Below are 20,658 nucleotides of genomic sequence, written 5' to 3'. Positions count from 1 at the left end.
AAATATGTATTTTGATTTATTTATTTTTTTCTCTTTTTAGTCTCTTATGATTTCTATTTCATCTCGAAACCATAAAGTCATGTTTCTTGTGACATGCCGCTGTTAATAGCATTGTTTGTTGAAGTGTGATCTAGTACTTCAACAAACAATGCTATTAACAGCAGTACTTAATAATGTATCCATTTTATTTTGACATTTAGTTCCCTCAAGACGAAGGGCAGACGTGTTTCTTCCTGGACATTTTTGTCACTCTAACTTCATTCAGATGGTTTGATTTCATAAAACTGTCCACATACTAGAGGAAAGGTGTTAACAAGTGAATTAAGGACGTCACTGTTGTTTGCTCCATAATTGTCATAAAAAATAAAACAATCTAAACCATGACAACCCTCCATCTTTGTTTAGTCCAATGCACAAAATCTGAATGATAAAACTGATTGTAGCGTCATTACTACAGAAAAGTGTCCTAGCGCTGATCCTAAAGTAATAAAAGAACAAAGAGTGTTTCTCTGGAGAACTTTGAACCGCAAAGAGAACAATGATAAAAAGCATTTGGGAGCCTCCCCATTGATACGGCCAATTTGACTCATCTGGGACACTTTGAATGTTTTAGTGATCTGTAGATGTTATAAATGTAGCATAAGACAGTGTTTTACCACTGTATTTACCCTGAGGAAGACTGCAGCAAGGACATGATGCTATGTCAGTAATAAGTGTGTGAACATGTTATGAACGCTTGCTTCACACTAAGAAAATCACGTGTTAATAAACAAGTGTGTGTTCAGTGTTACCAAGAATGTATTTGAGAACATGAATTATTGACTTAGGAGTCCCATATTTACATAATTATGAACGTTTGATGTAGATTTGTTGCACATCCTCTGATCATAAGATTACTTTTTTTTTTTACATGAATTTCCATGATAGGCTCTCCCGGTGTGTTATTACACTTTCCAAATTAATTATAATAACCATTCAAAGTTTGGTGTTTTGAGTCATTGCTAACCTTGCTCTTATAATTAATATTTGTTTAAAAAAAAAAGGTTGCAAGAAGAAAAAAAGTACGCAATAAGTTGCAACACATTTATTTAGCCAAAAACTGTAGCCTAATGATAAAACTCCCTTGTTTTTTGTTTTGAGTGTCATTCCAGACTGATATTAGAAGAATAACCTAATAATAAATCTATTTTTTACCAAGTTATTCCAGTCAAAAGACCATTTTAAAGTAAGTGGCTCATAATGTGTACTCGGATACTTCCTTTGGAGCTCTCGGGGCGTTTAAAGCTCATTTTGGTGCAGTAAGAGCAATAGTCCCATAGTTTATTTTACATTCAATTTAGACATTCTTTCCGAGCCAGTGGAGAATGCCGAATGTAATTGCGGGTGATTTATCACTGTAAATATTGTACATACACGAAATTCCCCGCAACATTACACTCTGTGTTGTGCATAGTTTAGTCATTTTAAATTAGTTTTCTAACAGCTTTGCTTCCAAGAAAACTGACATATATGATGTAATAAATACATTTCTAAGCACATGTCTGCTTCACCAGCCAAAACTAATGAAATCAAGACCATATTTCATGTTGCTATCAGTTTAGATGTCTGAAGGATGTCGAAAAGATAAATGTGCCACCACTTGTCATTGTTTGTGAAAAGTTCCTTTATTAAGTCACCATCTGTTCACTGTCCATTAGTTTCATTAAGTCTGGCTCAGTTACAAAGGAAATAATCATGTGAATCAACACTAAAACTGTGCTATGGCTTATTCCTTTGAGTCAGTACAGCCAACACTTTCTCATTGAAGTATTTATTATTTATATTCACCTTGTAACTTTCCAATTAAACATATCCATGCCATATGTAACTGTTTGTGTACTTTACCTTCACAAGACTTCCTACACCGCCTGTATCATTAACAATGCCGCAGCTGCGCTAACCAGACGGATCTGAAAGTAATGCATAAATATTGCCTCGCCTACATTGGATTCTACCATCATAATAAATAACCAAATTTACAGGCGTGGTATTGCATTAGCAGCAGAATCATACATAGATTGTAGCAGTAAGACGAGGAAAGTCAACAAATTTACTCGTGCCCACAACCCGAGGCGTGAAACACAATACGCAAAGGAGATTAAGCTTAAACCAGAAGCAACGAAATCCCATATGTTGTGTGGGAGATTTAGCACATCTGAGAACAGCAGTTCTTGCAGTGGCTGGGAGCTCTCTCCTGTGGCCAGTCGTTAAGTTGGGTCAGGTTTATTTGCACTGCCTTAATAAGAGTTTCTGCTTCAGAGGGTTTCTGCTCCCACTGACCAAAAGTAACCCATCACCTTAAATAATGAAACAAGGAGAAATGTTTAAATTGCAGCTCATTAGAAGAAAGGCCATGCTCCTTGTGGGACGGGCAAAGTTATGGAGGAGGCGGGAGACCAATTAGTTTAATATGTGTTTAAGGTATAAACACATGTGAGGGTAAATACTGTATGATTACCTTGGAAATATACAGTCATTACTTTATGAATGTCTACATCAGGGTCTAGGCAGTCTTTGTACTTGTCTAATCAAAGGACTCCAATCATGAAGGCTATCTCACAAAAACCTCAGTAAGAATGTGTTAAAATCTAAGTAAAGAGCTGAATTTAGTGTTGTTACAATATTAAAATGTCAAACCTAGTTTTGATCCCAAATTTGACACTTAAATCCCTCCATGTAAGATACGTGAAAAAGCCACACCAGCCGTGAAGGGGCTCGTTTCTCCAAAAACCTGACTTGAAACTTTTCTGGTGGAGGATCTTGTCTCCATTAAGATGTTCATACTTTACCTCTAACATTCCAAGAATGGTAAAAAAAGATATTTTTGTTTTAAGGTTCCGTCTCCATGCGGTGCTACTTTAATATAAGGCTGTGGCTGCAGAGCCGCGGCGCGGTCAAATAGTCCAGCAGTTTCAGGAGCCGCGGCACAAAATAACATAGCAGTTTCGGCCGCGCGCCGCGGCTCTGCAGACACTCCCTTAATATAAATAGGAATGTGATTTTTTCATACAATATGTTTCTCTAGTCCTGGGGTTCAGGTCTTGTTACGTGCAATATTTTGAGAAATTCTCATTCAAGCGATATAATATTTTGTTGTAAAATTGTCATTTGCTACGGAAACGCTCCTCATTTCTGGTCTGAAGCCCATGGATAGTACTATGTGGTCTTATACTTGTTCTGAAGTAGCTCAAAACTACTCTAAAGCTGAGTTCACACACATATTCACCACCTCAAAAATGGGACTCATCAGGACTAAAATGTGCTCAGGACCAAATAACGACAAATGTGAATGCACTAAGTCTAAATCACTTGAGAAAATGTCCAACGTTGCCCTATTTATGTGATTTTGGCTCCTTCGAGTCTAGTTTTAGCATTGAATCGAACCTGACTACAGTAATAGTAAACTTTTTTGGAATCCTGTGTCCGTCTGTTGTAGCTGTTGCATGAGAGGGAACACAACTACACTGACTGCACTCTCCTCTGTCACTCTGGTCCACAGCACAGGCCTGGATGTAAAAGCACCCACAGTCATCATTGATTGGAGCACAATCGCTGCTAAATGACTTCTTTTGTCCCGTTTGATTTATTCAGAGCAACTGTACCAGGTCATGCATTTCCATTCAAAGCTGAGGTTCAGGGGGTCGTCAGTGTTATTCATGGGCACAGTTAGTTTCGAATGGCCATCTGAACTTCTGTGGGAGCTAAAAATTGACCAACTGCGGTGAAACGGCAAATGCATTTGATCCAAATTGAAATGTTCAGCCTGGTTTGATTGCATGTTGCTTTCTTATTACCAGGTGAGTGCTAATGCGGTGGTTTTTCAGAGAGGAAGGAGAACCAAGCAATTTCGAGCGGTTTCACACTGAATTGGTTTCTCATTCACTTTCATTAACTTTCAATTTGGGGGCTAAATATATTGTAAAATAGAGATAATTAAAGTCCAAAAGCCATGCAGCGCTTTTATCACTGGCACGGGCTAATAAAAGATTGATATTCTTTTCATCGCGCGCTGATATTTTTTCCTTTTTGAATCAAATCTTTGGTGCGATCAGCTGTGTAATGGCACATGTTGCCCCTCGCCATTGTGTAGATTCTTATTAAGCTTTAATGGACCCATCTCCAAAATATAATGTCGCGCGGAGATGGGAGAGAGCCAGAGAGCGTTCTTTCAGCTCTCTTTCATTTAGGGGCAGATTGCAGTTGCAACTTAAAATGGTGTTCGTCTGCTTTTGATTATAAATTTCCAAGGCGTGTCGAAGGCTTGATAGAAAATGTGCTTTATTGTTTTGTATTTTTATATCAAGCACCTGTATATTTTCTATTGTAATGCTACAAAATGGAGCTGATTAAAAATGAAAATGATCAAAATGACGTGGTAAACTTTCATAAAGGGTTTAAGGGTCATAACAGCAACAGACATTTCACATTTGTCTGATAATTAAACCTCAACTAACACATTTAAAGACATGTTTTAACACATTTCTGTTGGACGTAATAGTGTCTGACTATCAGGATTATATTCATTTTGTCAAAATCGCCCACTTCTAGTTCCTATATTGCAAAAGACTTAAATCATGTGGCAGAGTTTGTTTCATACTATGTGCTATCTAGGAACCACACATCTGTGACCTTTCTGCTTTTTATTTTTCCCAGAGAGATGACAGATTCGAGCAGACATGCGCTCTACAACATTTATGTTTGAAAGTCCAAAAGGCTGTCGACGACGGTTTAGTGGCTTTTATAGTGCACGCTCTTCCTGCACCTCCAGGGACAATTCAGGACAAGTCATTTCAGTTCCTAAAAGTCCATCATCTTGCACTATTTTAACTTGCTCAGTAAGTGTGGTCTTGACAGCTGTAGAAACTAAGAAAAGACCAGAATTATGGTGTGCTTTTTCAAACTCCCCAAGTGCTTGATTCCTTTGTTTTGTATTTATTTGAACTGTTTACTTCTTTGGGCTTTTATTCTATTCTTTCCTGAAACACTCATTTATTGTGTCTTAATCTATTCAACATTAACTTCTTGCTTTTACAACTCAAGGGACCCCCTCGAAATAGAGATAATGCTCAAGAGACAATTCAAGCAAATAAACAAATAAGAAAGAAAGAAAGAAAGCATGTCCCACTCATCTTCCAAAATACCCTGGATCCATTTTCATTTCCTCAAACCTTGACTGACATTGAGTTCCTGCGTAAATACGGTTTAATCTTTTGAATAAACACAGTTGAAGTTACATCCCACAATAAGCAGGACTGGATTAGAATAATAATCTAGTACATACATGTGCAGGAGCTTCTGTGACTCCGACATGTGTCCTTGATCTCTTTCCAATGCCGTTTGTTTAGCCGTGTGTTGCTTAATTTCTATCCCTTATTTACATATACTGTAGTGTCCTCATAATACCAGATTGCCAGGACTACCGGGACTTCGCTTCACAAAGAACTCTGCCATATGGTGTTTACGAACGGCAACGGCAAAGTCAACCGAGTCTGTGGCTGTATTTCAAGGTGATGCACAAACCGATGGCGGCGCTGGCACTCGGAGACAGGAGGGAAATGAATTGGTGGTATTGTAAAAGATCCCTAAAGATGCGCTGCTCTGATGGATTTGGGCGTATTTGAGTTGCAAAAGAGAAGCCAGGCACAAGATGTTTGCACCAGTGACAAATTGAAGAAATGGAGGAATGTGCGTCAAATGCCAAAACACAGCAGAGCATCAATCACCCAAGGGCCCAGCATATGACTTACAAATGCTTCAGATTCTAAAGGACTAAGACTAAGTGGATGAGAGGAGGAGGCTGTAAATCCTCTTGTGGAGGAGTGAAGGATCGCAGGGGAAAATGTGCCACAAGTTCCATTGTGTTTGATGGGTACTGTCAAATCAATAAATCATTGACCTTTAGTGAACCACATGATAAATGGAACTCACACTTTATTTTTTTTAGATTTTCCACGCATCGTTTGTAGTTAATAAGCCTAATTCCATGAATGAAGTCTTTGTTCATGCTATATTAAGACTAGTTAAGGTGATGTTTTTAAAGTGTTACCAAAAGTGTGTAATTCCTCAATGTTCCAGCAGCAAAACTAAAAATAATTCTCTCAAAAGAACAAATGTTTGGTTCTGTTGACAGAATTCAATTTTCTGCTGTTTTTATACCTAACTAAACTAGAACAAAACAATTCTTAGAACAGCACAAGGTAAAATAGGAGAAAACCTTGGAGAAAGTATATTATATTAGATGTAAAGTAGGTTCAGCGAGATGAGTGATACCACAATTTTGGAATCGATAAGATATCAAGTACTTTGTGGGTCATATTTTTCAAACCTTTTTTCTAACCTTATGGATGAAGGCATTTCAATAAATATATAAAGTGTTTCAAATAGGCTCTAAATGACAAAAGGAACACGGTGCCTAACAATAAAATACAATGCAAAAAGACAAGAACGACCAATTATAAACTGTTATGAACTATAAAAACAAGAACATTGATTACATAAAGTACAAACATTTATTCCACACAATATCCACAGTATCACATACACAGACATTGCAACATTTGCTTTAATGACAATAAGAGGATAAACGATGAGTTTGGCCTTAAATGAACACGCTGATCCATACACTTTCCTTGGAGAGAACTTTCTGCTTCTGAATGAGCTGAATGCTCTCAGGACCTAATGGCCAGTTTGACTGACACTTCCCACTATAACCATCTCCTTTGTCTGCACTTTACTGAATCGCATCACCTTCTCCGCATCACCACCTCCACTCCACCCGCCCCGCTCCACCCGCCCCGCTCCACCCGCCCCGCTCCATCAGCCCTGCCACAACCAACTGTATTCACCGCTCAGAAAATCAGCGCTCATTCAAACGTAAGGTCTGGCAGCCATTGCACCCAGTCTCCTTTTGTGAACTGGGAGCTCTAACTCAATACTGTCTTGATGAGGGGTCACTGCCGCTTCCCCGCCCCCGCCCCACATAGGAAACCAATATCATCTGGTGTGCGGCTCGTGGGAGTGTGGAATGGGGCGAGGCTTGGAAGGCAATCAGACTTAATCACAATAAAAAAGCTACACTTTGATCTTGTTTCTTGGGAGAACACCATCCAACAGAGACCAGTTACATCCTGTTTATTTCTCAAGGTTTTCCACCGGAGTTATCGACTCATGCATTAAACATTTCCTGAGATTTTTTTAAGGTTGTTATTTCCCCCAGATTGACCATAAAATTGCAGTAGATGGCAGGCTAATAATGGCAAAAAAGCCAATCCGATCAGTGAAAGCTCCATATTTTTGCATAAACTTGAAAAGCAAAATGTCATTCTCCAACTATGTGTGTCTGTTTGCTGAAATGTTCTTGGTGCTGCTCTGATGCCTTGTTAATAGTCATGTCTTTCCACAGCGTGATTTGCAGTCAAGTCATTAAGCCAGCTGCAGCTTCTCGTTGCACTTATATCAAAACTGTTTGGGAAATTACAGTCATTTGCACGGGTTTTTGTGCCTAAAGATCATTTCAGATGATCATGAAAATATAATATAAATATCTGAGCTTGATTTCCACAAAGAGCTCGGATGTTATGCTTAGCTTTGGCTCTATCTCGCAATGGTAAAGCTGTAGTGCAGATCAACTTTGAACTGTGAATCGTCTAGTACCATTAAGCCATTTTAACCATCTTTGGATTATATATTTGTCTTCTTTAATTCAGGTGTAATGGTTTTCAAACGTTCTGTATTTAGGTAACAATTTAAAGACATTTCCATTGCAGCCCCAACAGAAATGATCATAATCAAAGCATGTTAAATTGGATTATACATGGACCTTTCTTGGTAACAGAAGAAGCCGTTATAAAAGGCCGTTTGTTGGACGGCTAAATTGCCGTAATGTGAACCAAAAGATGAAATAGCAGACTGTGAGCCCGTGGAGGCTGAATTTTTGTTCCATCCTCTGCTCCTCTCTATTTCAGGACGCAAATTCACTTCACGGTGGCCATTGATTTCACCGCATCAAATGGTGAGTGCTTCCACAGAGTTCACCTTGTTGCTCTGCGCCTTCGTTTTCTTCTACAACTGAAGCTTGTCTATAAATCAAAAGTGGAGTGAAATAGTTTAATCTTAACTTGTTCCCTCTTTAAAAACAGCCCAACTTTTGGCCCTCTGCTGGATAATAATCCATATTTTGATTTTATCAACGTTTTCTGCAAAATAAGATACAGCATTTTAACTCGGGCTCGTGTCAGCATTTATCTTTTTGAAACTTTCATGTCGAGGCAGACAATATATCGAAATGTAGATAATATTGTGAATGTGTCTAGATATGCAACATTTGAATATCAAATATATAGTTTACAGGAAAAAAAATACTATAAAAGGAGCTGATTAAAAATGAAAACAATTTATGAAATAAAGTTTCTAATAAGGGTTTAAGCTGATATTTAACATTTGTGTGAGGATAAAACCTCCACATTTGGCTGTTGTACTGACATAATATCATCGGAATATTGTGATTGGGACATGTCTTTGTCAATATGCCTGTGTTGGAGTAAAACATGTATATAGTATGAAACACTTTTTTTAAAGCTTTTTACTCCTTACTATTGTAATGTTGACAATACATAACACACATAAGGTTAATATAGACTATCTTTAGACTATTCAAGCTCAAGAACAAGTCAAGAAAGAATCTTTTTGTCCTGTTTGTTGAGCTCCATTTTCTATTTTTAAAACTGTCAACTATTGTGAAGTAAGTGTTTTATAATATGTCAGTCCAGTCTGATGTTTTGCCTGGCTGTCTCCAGGAAACCCCTCTCAGTCCACGTCGCTGCACTACATGAACCCTTACCAGATGAATGCATATGCCATGGCGCTGAAGGCCGTGGGGGAGATCATCCAGGACTACGACAGTGACAAGATGTTCCCCGCTCTGGGCTTCGGCGCCAAGCTGCCTCCTGATGGCCGGGTGTCCCACGAGTTCCCCCTGGTAACGCTTCATGTTTTCTCCACCATCACTGACTTAGTTTATTTTTCTGCCTTATTGTTTTTGTCAGATCATTTTTATTTGAACGAGTGCATGGATTAGCTCAGGATGCTAAGAGCCTTCCATGTTGAGTGGGTTGTCTCCAGCCCGTTCTAATTTACAAAAATATCATATTAAAATGTACATTAAAGCACAAATAGTTTACAGTTTTCAGGGGAAGCATTTTTAAATTATGAGGAGAGTCATTTTCAAACTTTAAATATACAAAGCAGAATACAGAGTACAAAGAGAGCGGGAAAGCAACACAAGACATCAAACAGAACAAATCTAAGGCACATCCAGTCCAGTGTAGAAGTCTGGGCTTCTCCCCTGCTACCAAATGTTTGCTCCAATTTATTTTGTCCACGGCAGGAGTTTTGAGGCCCAAATACAGAGTTCTGAAGTCAAGTGCTACTATGGTGATGTCAAAAACAATCCGCAGCGCTTTGTTCATCTCAGTCCAATATTTCTGAACAGTTGGTAATTCCCTAAACACATGATAAAGCAATGGCAACCAAATCAAATCAAAATGACCTTCACTGGAATGGCTGTCCACATTATTTAAGGAATATCTCAAGTTTAGAATAGATATTATCACTTATTTCAAGGTTTTTTCCTCATCATCGCTGTAGCACACACATCACTGGCACAAGCACAACATTCCCATACGTGTTTGCTAAGCATGTTTCCGTGTGCAGTGGACGTGTGCGCGTTCCATCGAATCCCCCACACCTCTGATATGCATAATTCACGGTGGACTCATTTACCTTTATAGTGCAAATCAGGGTCCATCGGCTGAAGGTTTCTCAAATCAATTTAGCTCCTCGCGGATGCCTAATGTTCCCATAGCGCGTGATAGTGCAGCTATAATGAGCAGCCTGTACACTAGATACCAGCTACAGCACCGCGCAGGCTGAAAGAGTCTTATCACCATCAGAATTTCCTCTGCAAAATAATTGGAGTCATTTTGGTTCTGGCTGTGATGTTTTTAGGGTGAGAAAATATTTAATTGGAGATATTGTTTGATGCTCTTTTTGACAAACCAAGTTTCTTCCATCGTTGGGTTAGTTGTTGGATGAAACAAGCAATTTGATTTTCTCTTATATTAGATGCTTTATCCCAAAGGAAATATTTGGCAATACAGTAGATTAGATAAATATGGTGTCAATCTCAAAGGAAATCAAAAGCCAATAAAACCCACCAAACCAAATAATATACAGTTATCTTTTGAAACTGATAACTCCACTGTGTCAAAATCGCTTTTTTTTTTTTGTCTTTTTGTTCATTTTATGAATGGAAAGATTACTCAAATTCACAGGGATAAAAGCCCAATAGAAACTAGAACTAGAGCCATTATTATATTACCGGTAAGTGCTCGGGTCAAATGTGAAGATCCAAACGTGACGACTATAGAATTAGACACTATCCAGTATTGCTGATTTTTCAACAACAAAAAAGAAAAGAAAATATCAAGCAATAACATATACTTATAATTAAACATGCTTTATCCATTACATCATGTCAAAGTGCCCATTATTCACAAGGAAATTCAAACTGTTGGAGAAACTGTGGCAGCCAGGAGGCAAACCATCATATGTTTGGATCTGTCCTGTAAGGGTTAAAAATATTGGACTGAAGTTCATAATGCACTGCAGACTGTTTTAGACATCGCTATCTCTTTCAGCTTTAAAATTATGTATTTGTACCTTAACTCCTGCCATGGGCACAGTAAATGGATACTTTTGGAATGTACTTTTGGCTGCATGAAAAAAAAAACATCACAAACAATTAAGGACTGGACTTTGACTAGACTTGAACATATAAATATTGCTCTTCTTCCTCAGAATGGAAATGTGGACAACCCATACTGTAACGGCATGGAGGGCATCCTGGAGGCGTACCACCAAAGTCTGAAGACGGTGCAGCTTTACGGACCCACCAACTTCGCCCCGGTGGTGAACCACGTTGCCAGGTACGTTACACAGATTTATGCCCAGCAACACGGCCATTATCCTGTTTGAAAGTCGGTCGGTGTGCAAACAATTCTGGACAAGCCACACGCTGTCAATGCGAGATGGCGCCTTATGAGAGGAACAGAGAAAACGAGAGCTGCTTCTGACATAAACATCAGCTGTAATTGGACAGACAAGTGCTCGGAGCGTTACGAGGAGCAGCAGTTTGTTGCCTGAAAATATCGCCTCTGTTTGGAAGGTAAGAAAAGAGAGAGTTTTGGTGGTGGCAAACGACATCGTTCACGGCTGTAAAACCCCATGACCTTTTTACAAATGTATGCAATATTTGAGCATCACTTATTTTTTGGTGAAACTTGTTTATCATTATTTATTGTTTCCGTTCAGCTTTCCAGTAATATTTAAGGCGTTTGTCATTTGTTGTTATTCCTGTTATTCTTTGTATGTTCCAAAATATATTGATTGATTATTTATTTATTTGGCAGAGACAATAGAGTAAGACATGGCCACAAAACAAAGCGATTCATAAAGAATATATAGCGAGTGCTGATTTTCAACTTGTGTCCCCGGAAAAAAATGATTGATTGATCTGGTTTATTATGATACTACATCCCAGGCTTTCATTGTTTTAGCTAACAACATACTTTACTTAATTTCTTTGTATGTAGAACACTTGCAGTTGGTTGCTAACAAGAAGCAAAAGGTGATTATGTTCATAGAAAGTTGAAAGGCTTAATGACTTCACAGTTTCACTATTGGCCTTTGATTTTATTATGGACATCAACCTTGAAGCAAATGGTTTTCTCTACAAACTCTAAACACACGTAGCTACTGCTTGATATGCAGCTAACCCATCTTCATAAATGATAAATACATCTTAACCTCTTTAAAAATGATCATAAAGAGCTGGAGCTGCCTGAGTTGGTTACATCTGTGCCTCAGGCTACAGTGAGTGAGGTTCATTTGGTTGAAAAAATGTTACAAATAAAATAGGTCAACTTTCAACTCATTATTAATAAAGGAAAAAAAAACAAAGGAGAAATCCAGAGTGTGGTGCAGGATGAAATCAATTTTACATGAAGCTGGGCGGTATGAAAAATAAATCTAAATTGTCTTTTCCTTATATTGATCCATCATGATTTTTGATGATTTTCTCTTATTAAAAACAAATTGCACAATTTATGGTAATTTCCAGAACATAAACATTACAGACTTTTGAATCATTGCTATTGATCACAAAAAGTGGTCAAAGTTCTTCCTAAAATGTCTGAAATCTGCTCCAAACCTCATGTTTTTACTGACAAAGGATCGGCTCCATTCAAACCACCCGACCATGTCATTGACCATTAGAAACAACTCAATCTCTTAATCCCTCGATTGATTGCTCAGCCCTAAATGTATATCTATGTGCATGTGACAAAACAAAAAATACAACTACAATATGTGACGCCTTTATGGATTGCTGAAAATATCTACAGAATAGTTACAAATTACAAAACCTTTTCTGGACAGAGACAACCAATAGATAGATAAATAGAGCATTTAATTGCTGTATCTAATTTATTCCGGGATCTCCTCAAGGAAATGTAGATTCTTTAGACAATGTGCATTTGTGGATAATCACTCTGTGTTTTTCAAATGCTCTACAATAGTTCTATAACTTGAACACCTTGAATAGCTTTTCATCCAAATCAATCATTTAACAAGTGCATTTTATACTAAGACTGATTGCCTTTTTCTTCATGTATTAAAAATGGTTTGATGATAGTAAATATTTAAGTGAGACAAATGTGCAAAAAATTATATTAATATTCATTATGTACTCAAGTTTGAATATTGAACACCCTGACCTTTCACACAGGCCTACATTAACAGCCTGATGCATTATGAATGCTATGTTTGGTACAGAAGAAGACATTAGAATAGAGGCCTCCAACACAGAAGGCCCTCAACATCAAAGGAGTCATGAAGAAGTAGTGACTTGGACTGGAGTCAGACTTGAGAGACTATTTTGATGTTTGAGACTTGACTTGATAATGGGACTTAACTGGGACTTACAGCCAGTGACTTGGGACTTGACTTAGACTTGGAGTCCTGTGACTTGGGACGACTTGATGCTTCTTCTCAACAGTTCTCTTTACAGTTGATGCTTACATGTGACCAGAAATAGGAGCAGCATTGTGTAATTTTCTACAAGGACTTGAAACTCAAAGGAGAGGACTTGGACTTGAATTGGACTCGTGGGCCATTGACTTGTGACTGGAACCTGTCTTTGACTTGGGGCTTGACTCGGAGAAGGCGCCAGACACCACTTTTTCACGTGTGAAGAGCTTATCCTTGTGACTTAGGGCCTCAGGACGGGAACACCCTGGACATCTTTAACACAGAGACAACCATTCATTCTCACTCACAAGTTCACTAGTTGCCAATTTAGTGCGTTTGGACGATGCAAGGAAGTAGGAGACTCCAGAGAGAATGCGCAGTAACACGTGGAGAACATGCATTAGCGGACCACCTGCTCCACCTCTGTCACTGCCGCCTCAACACAATATTCCAATCTAGTCACATGGTTCTGTATGTCTCGACTTGTCAGGCACAATGCACATTCAATAAACCATTCATTTGTCAAAGGCGCATTTCCATATACAATCTACTCTAATGTCTTCATCTGCACGTCGGTGTTAAAAATGACTTCCTCCGCTCTGTCTTTTGCATGCAGATCTTTGCTTGCAAATAAAAACAGTATAATCTTCTGAACACCCACTATCACTCTTCGCCTTGTCTCTGTAAAATCCCACTCTGATTAAAACGCCTTTCTTCGCGCGTCAGATTTACAAAGCTGCGATCAACAGAGTCGGCGACCGCTGACCCGTCCTTGGCTCTTGAGGATCCACATGCCATGTTTTCTTTCAGCACTCATCAAGCGAGGTCAACACCGCGCTCGGAAAATCAATAAAGTTCTGAAGGAATGAGACTGCGGCGCTTGCATAAACAGTTTGATAAATAATTCATGGCAAAGTTGGGCATTTGAAAGTAGGCCACACTGGCTCCTCGTCTGTGGTGGCTCCTGGATACACCTTGAGACGCACATCATTTTATTATTTTGATACACATCTATTTTAAGTTATTGTGTCACCCACTCTGCGTCTGTGTGGGAGGTCTCCAAATGCTTCATCTCTGACAAAGAAATTGCTCTCATGGCTCTTGCTTTTGTTCTGTTCGCTAACACAAGACTAAACTTGAGATAACTGAACGTGCCTCAGCATCTCTCAGATCTCACTCCGCGCTGCCATGTCCAATACAACACAACCAATACAACATCACAGGCTCACAGCTTTTATGTTGTGTACAAAATATGATTCAGTGGTTAATGAAAATGGGCTGAGGAGAATAAAAAATAACAGAAACCGAGACCCAAAAGGTGTAAAGAGTTTTCTTTTCTTTGTTTTTTTCCACTTCTGGGATCACGATATCAATAACACCCACTCGTCTGTACTTGTTAAAGCTAAACACGAGTGGAGGTCTGCACTCTTCATATGAATATTCCAAAAGCAAAGAGAGAGTTTCACATTCACTTACATTGACTGTATGTTTACATTATACTTTAGAACTAGATTCTTGTGACGTTGTGGTTACAGTGTTGTTGTTGTTGTTGTTGTTGTTGTCTCTGTTGCAGATATGCAGCGGCCGTCCAGGATGGCTCACAGTACTTTGTGCTGCTCATCATCACAGATGGCGTCATATCAGACATGGCTCAGACAAAGGAGGCCATTGTGAATGTGAGTAAAGTGCTCTTGCAGGTGTCCAGAGTAAACCTGCAGGCGTCCAGAGCGGACAGTAAACTTGTGTCCGGTCACAGCTTTATTGCCGGCAGCACTGGATTTAAGGATTGATGGATTGTAGGATTTGAGGGATGCTTTCTGCTCCACTTGTCTGCAGACTTCAGCTGAATGTTGTGCTGTTTAATATTTTTCTTTTTGGTGAGACCTTTGAAGGCCGTTTGGTTCAGATCAGATTCGTTTACAGGTCACCGCGTGTGCTCTATCAACTAAAGCAGATTACTGTGGATTTCTCTGTGACATTTCAGAGTGTGTTTATGTGTGTAGCTTGTGTGTCTGTGAAGAACTATAATGAAGCCCTCGTCCTCATCCTCAGCCTTTGACCCCCAGCAGACTGGGTTTAAAGGGAATTTGCGACTGTTAATCAAACCTTTCGAACAGCCACACCTTCCTTTTAAGATCTTGTCTGCTGCTCTGCCCTGCAGCTGCTGCTCTGTGGCGCTTCTCTCTGGACCTGTGCACCCCGTCTCCTGCTGACTGAGCAAAGCCTGCGTGACCTCTGACCACAGGCTGTTTGCCGGACAGAGGAGGCAGGGGCCGACTGAGGTTTAAATCTGCTCGCTCTGTCTCTTTTTCTGTGCAGAAGATCAACTGGGACTTTTTAGAAACACCACTGCCTTTTGTTGTCAGCTTTTTTGTGGATAAATGCACCTAAAGTTGTTTGTGGATGAAAGTTTAATGGCTTACTGGAAAACAAACTTGGATAAACTCAAATATAATAGAGCAAACTCCTTCTGTAGCTGAAGTGAAAATGATGTAGTTCCAAACTATGGAAAATTAATATTAAGGGGACACAACACAATCTTCAGAGATTGTAGTTTTCAATATTATGGTTCAGAGGGAGGGAAACATCATCATCTCTTCAGACTAAATATATTACATTGTGCTAGTAGGGGGGGGGGGGGGGGGGGGGGGGGAGCATTGCACTGAGCTGCAATTTAAAACTATCCACCAGTGAAGAATATTAAGTCAACTATCATGTCAATTAGAGAAGAATTGGCTAGACCAGTCACTAAAACAAGGCTATTTGGCTTTGAAATTCAGTTATTTTGTTTGGATTATATAACCAGTAAACTCGTCCCTGGCTCTTACAAACCTGCACAAACATAGATATTGTTCACTCTTTCTGACACATCACAACTTCAGAACTTCCTTTTCACACAGTGGATGTGGACGGTCATCACACCAACACCTTCTCATCCCTGAAACAAACGTCATGTGCTTTATTTTGGATTTGCAGTCAGTGTTTTACAATTCAAGCTGATGACAAAAAAAACGTCTGATTTGCATATGGGGAAAAATCATATCAGTGATTTAGAAGTATAAAACATCTTAGTATAAAAACATAAAAATCCCAGATCAGAGCCTCACATTTCAACTAAGAACAAAAATGCAGAAATGATGGCTGGCTCTGGTTCAGACAAGTAACGAATGGTGTTGTCTAAATTATTCAGCTTTGAAGGACTGCTCTGGCATTTAGAGAATATCTATACTGTACGTGTGAGGGTCTCAGCTGAAAAGGCCAAACACACTGTATGTAATATGTGCTGGCGTGAAAGGAGAGCGAGTAAAGCCACATGCACCAGGGAGAACCAGGGCGAGGGCAGCGGTGACTTGAAACATAGAGTGGTCACTAGGGGGGCCCCAGGGAGCCCCCTCGGGTGGTTATCGAGGAGCTGACCCACTTTTAAATCTCTCCTGTAAATGCATTTGAACCAGCAACCACATGTGATGTCAGCCACAGACTGTGCAGACACTCAATCATTCCACACACACAGAACTAATGTTTTAGACCTTTGTTTTCATTTGAAAATATAATGGATTAGAAAATGTTATTTTGTGTTTATTAAAAAACTGAAAAAGAAAATTGTTGAAAAAGCATTACTCACAATCAGCATGAGAAATTAAAAGGATCTTCTCAGATTCTGTTTCTTTTTTTTAAAGAGGAAATATTATGCAAAATTGAATTAAGAAGCTTTTAATTGTTTTGATTATAATTATTATTAATCCACTGAAAGTTGTATTTATTGTCATTAATACAAGTTTGAGTAATCTTTATTCTCATGCAATCAAGATGCTAAATGACTGTATAAAACAATGCTCCACATGTGTCATAGTAGATTATAACTATATATCAAACCAAAATGATGATGTGATTTTGTGTCAGCTGAAGGGTTAAGGGTCAGATAAATATTATGTTCATGATCATATAGGTTTTGCAACATAATGAATAAGGCCAAGATTGTTTTCGCTGAACAATTTGTCCTCTATTCTAATAAACAGAACTGTTTTGACAAGCAGCAAATGTCAAAATAAGCCATCAATAAAAGCCAAAAGGTGAAAACTGTTTTCTGCACTATTTGTTATCACGGTTCCAAAGTTTGAAAAGAAAGTTTTTTTCCACTGTTAGATAATACTGTGTACAATATACCTTAACTTACCTTTCTTCTTGTAAAGTGCAAGTCTATGAAACATATTTAATTATCCAAAAACTATGAATAACCCATGTCTGAGCTGTGTAAGGTAAGTAAGTGGCAGCAGAAATCATGTTTTATGAATGCACCATGTGACTTCATTCATGTTTCCAGTATGTCGCTGTTTGGAGTCACGCAAACTTATTCCTACTAAATGTTACAATACATGTTTGTGCAGAATACTTTAGACAATTGATGTTATTTTTTTCTATGACAAACGAGCAAAATCTCATCGTAAACCATTTTCTTCATCATTCATGTTGGTCTTATGTTCAGTGTTACAGGTTTTGTGAAATATGTCATCGTAACTTGTACTATTCTGTGTAACATCATCGTTTTCTCTTGTGTTTACGTCAGGCTGCTAAACTGCCCATGTCCATCATCATAGTGGGAGTTGGACAGGCCGAGTTTGATGGTAAGAGGTGTCTTTATATTGTACTATTTGAAGTTTTAGTGGCTTGTGTGTTTTACCTCTGGTTCAGCCCTGGCTCCATCTATAGGTGGGAGTTTTACTGAAAAATGTATACGTAAAATATGGATATTGAGTTTAATATTTATAACTATTAAAAATGACCTGAAAAGAGTGTAATGGGTAAAAGGTGATATGTCTGCCCTTTTGTGGTTGATTTTATAATGATAATGATGTTTACAGGCACTGCAGCATACCCGCCCAAATGAAGGTTGACACTTTATGGATGATTTTTAGATTTAATGACAGTAAATCTTGCAAATACTGTACACCGTAAGAGCTTGTGCCTCTTCAGAGGGGCAGCTAATACAAAGAAACGTGTCAATTGTGCCTTTCTGCCGTTTTTAGCGTCTTTTTCTGTCAAGCTATTTCTGCCAAAACGCTAAACAAGAAATAGTTCTTCAAAATAAAAATGCACACTCTAAAACCGGAAGTTAAATTTACATTAAAATGTTTTGTCAAAAGAAAATACACAATTGGTTCTTGACAGGCACGTTTTGGCACATTCCTGATGCATAAGATAAGATAAGATACAGAGGTAGATACAGAAGAAAAGAACAGATCACTTATAGGAAGTCTGAAAAACACTTTCAGTAGAAGATCTCCTATAAATAAATAAAAACTCCCATAGACAAATAAATAAATACATTTATTGTTCAAATATCATCTTAAAATGCAAAAAAAAGAAAAGAAAAGAGATTTACATCAATATTGCCCACCCCCCCATTGTAATGTTTTGCTCCTAAACTCTCTGAATGCATTTTTTATTTGTGTGTATTTTTTTTTACTTAACATTTAAAGTTTTTCACCTTTAGTGTAATATATTCATAAATACTTTCTGTGCAGCCATGGTGGAGCTGGATGGAGACGACGTCCGGATTTCCTCTCGAGGCAAACTCGCTGAAAGAGACATTGTACAGGTAAACACAAACAAATATATCTTTCCCGCCATTAACATTTAGCCCAAAAGCACAGAGCCCCAGATGTGATCACAGTACAGGCCTGTGAGCAGCTGTGCCTGTCACACTCTGGATTACTTCAACAAATCACAAATTGATGTGGGTTTTTGTTATAGAAGAACAGAACAAACAAGGACAAAGCTCTATCCCCAAAGCCCAGTAACACACTGTAGACACAGACATCTCAAACCCCATGGCCTGGGTGATGTATTTGTTCGATTTTTAATATGATGAACATGAGGAATTAAAAACTACAATTAATTACTGTCAAAATAGCAGCTGGACAATTACAACAGCAACATCAAGTTTTTCCAAAATCTAACAAGATCTTCATTAAGGACAAGCTGTTAAGAAGTTAAGAAGTAAATAATTTCTGTTCAATACTAATTCACAATGATAGTTTCAGAAAGATGTTTTGTTGACAGACAATAATCATATGGAGAAAAGTGGCTTCCAATCAAAAAGAACATGATTGCCTGCTGGGCCGACTTTGTCAAATCAAGTCCAAGATGTTATTAGCACATTTCTACTGCTGCTAGATGGTTCGTATCATGAAATTACCACATCCCTTTGTCTGAAGCGGTCCTCCTCCTTTTAAGATCATAGATTGCAAGCAACTTCCCACAATGAAGTGGAACCACTTTGTAGTGTTGTGTTTTTGTTCACTATGTATGAAATGTTTGTCCCCTGCAGTTTGTCCCGTTCAGAGACTACATGGACCGCACAGGGAACCACGTCCTAAGCATGGCACGATTGGCTAAAGACGTGTTAGCAGAGATCCCGGACCAGCTCATCTTGTACATGAAGAACAGGGCCATCAAACCTAACCCTGTCCCGCCCCTGTACATGCCTGAGAACCAGTCCCAGGCCAACCCCGTGTGACCCTCTGCCCCGCCCCCGCTCCGCTACACTGTGGTGGGTGAGATCCTAGCTCCACCGGACAACACTCCTTTAATGGAAGCTTTTCGATGCTCTTTGCAGAATATTGAGACTCCATTGGATCTGGAGCCTGGATTGATGGAAGTGGATGGGATGATGAAGTGTGCGTTGGTTTGAGATCCGGGGCTTTGTGGTGTGCTGTTACCTGTCCAAGTGGTGATATTCTGGCGTTAGCAACTAATCCCGTAGAGGGCCATACAATATTAGAATGTGTGTATCATGTCTGTGATACCTTTCGGGTCAAGTGTGTTCAAATAGGGAATCAATGTATTGTTTATTTATTTATTGCAGAAATGATTTATTCCTTCACAAGGGTTTTATTAAATGGATAAAGATCATAACTCCTGGTAGTTTTCCATTCCTATATTTTGTGTAATAATAAAAGTCATTTCTATCTTTGATAAGATCTGTATTATAAGAGCATGTTTATCAGTAGTTTTAGCTGATGTACTTAGACTATGATAAGGGACGACCTGCTGCAATGTTTTTTTCCATATACAGATTTTCCAGCATCACGTCTTATACTGATATTTCTAGTCTTTATAAAAACAGAATGCACTACTGTCCGAATCAAAGCACAACCGTAATGTACAAAGAGTCATTGAATGCACCACAAAAGGCATAATGGAAAGGGTTGTGGTTTATGTGTGCAGCGTCTTCCATCTTCAACACAACTGTTACTGTTAAAATGATACGGCCATTACTATATTAATTCATAAATATTTCAGAATGTGTTTGTGAGCGCACACGGAGACTGCTGTGGATCATGTGGCCATCGCATTTCTTTCCATTATGTTTGCTGTGGTGGCTTATTTGTAATCATTTTTAATAAGGACCCTATTTTGAAAGTTTTTGCAAATGATGTCAATACAACAATTATATTTTGTTTTGATCGAAATCCCAGAAAGTACGAAAGCAAATCTTGCAACAGGGAGTTAGATGTTTGCTGATAACAC

The 20,658-nt window shown here is 38.6% G+C and overlaps 1 protein-coding gene across 2 annotated transcripts in view; it reads left to right on the top strand.

Moving 5' to 3' along the window:
- The window catches only part of cpne5a (copine Va), a 109,154-nt gene extending 89,079 nt beyond the window's left edge, over window positions 1-20,075 (top strand). For both annotated transcript variants that reach the window (XM_072450080.1, XM_072450079.1), the window contains 7 exons: window positions 8,004-8,050; window positions 8,835-9,016; window positions 10,897-11,024; window positions 14,699-14,801; window positions 17,693-17,750; window positions 18,651-18,724; window positions 19,457-20,075. In XM_072450080.1, coding sequence (XP_072306181.1) covers window positions 8,004-8,050; window positions 8,835-9,016; window positions 10,897-11,024; window positions 14,699-14,801; window positions 17,693-17,750; window positions 18,651-18,724; window positions 19,457-19,645 — 781 coding nt within the window. In that variant the 3' untranslated portion in view covers window positions 19,646-20,075. The remainder of the gene's footprint in view (window positions 1-8,003; window positions 8,051-8,834; window positions 9,017-10,896; window positions 11,025-14,698; window positions 14,802-17,692; window positions 17,751-18,650; window positions 18,725-19,456) is intronic.
- Window positions 20,076-20,658: the final 583 nt, after the last annotated feature.

The sequence above is a fragment of the Eucyclogobius newberryi genome, unplaced genomic scaffold, assembly GCF_026437365.1.
Source record: "Eucyclogobius newberryi isolate DKJ021-1_F unplaced genomic scaffold, fEucNew1.0.hap1 SCAF_17, whole genome shotgun sequence".
In the NCBI taxonomy this organism is placed as follows: Eukaryota; Metazoa; Chordata; class Actinopteri; order Gobiiformes; family Gobiidae; genus Eucyclogobius; species Eucyclogobius newberryi.
Note: the sequence above shows the minus strand (reverse complement) of the source record. Positions and strands in the feature narration are given on the sequence as shown.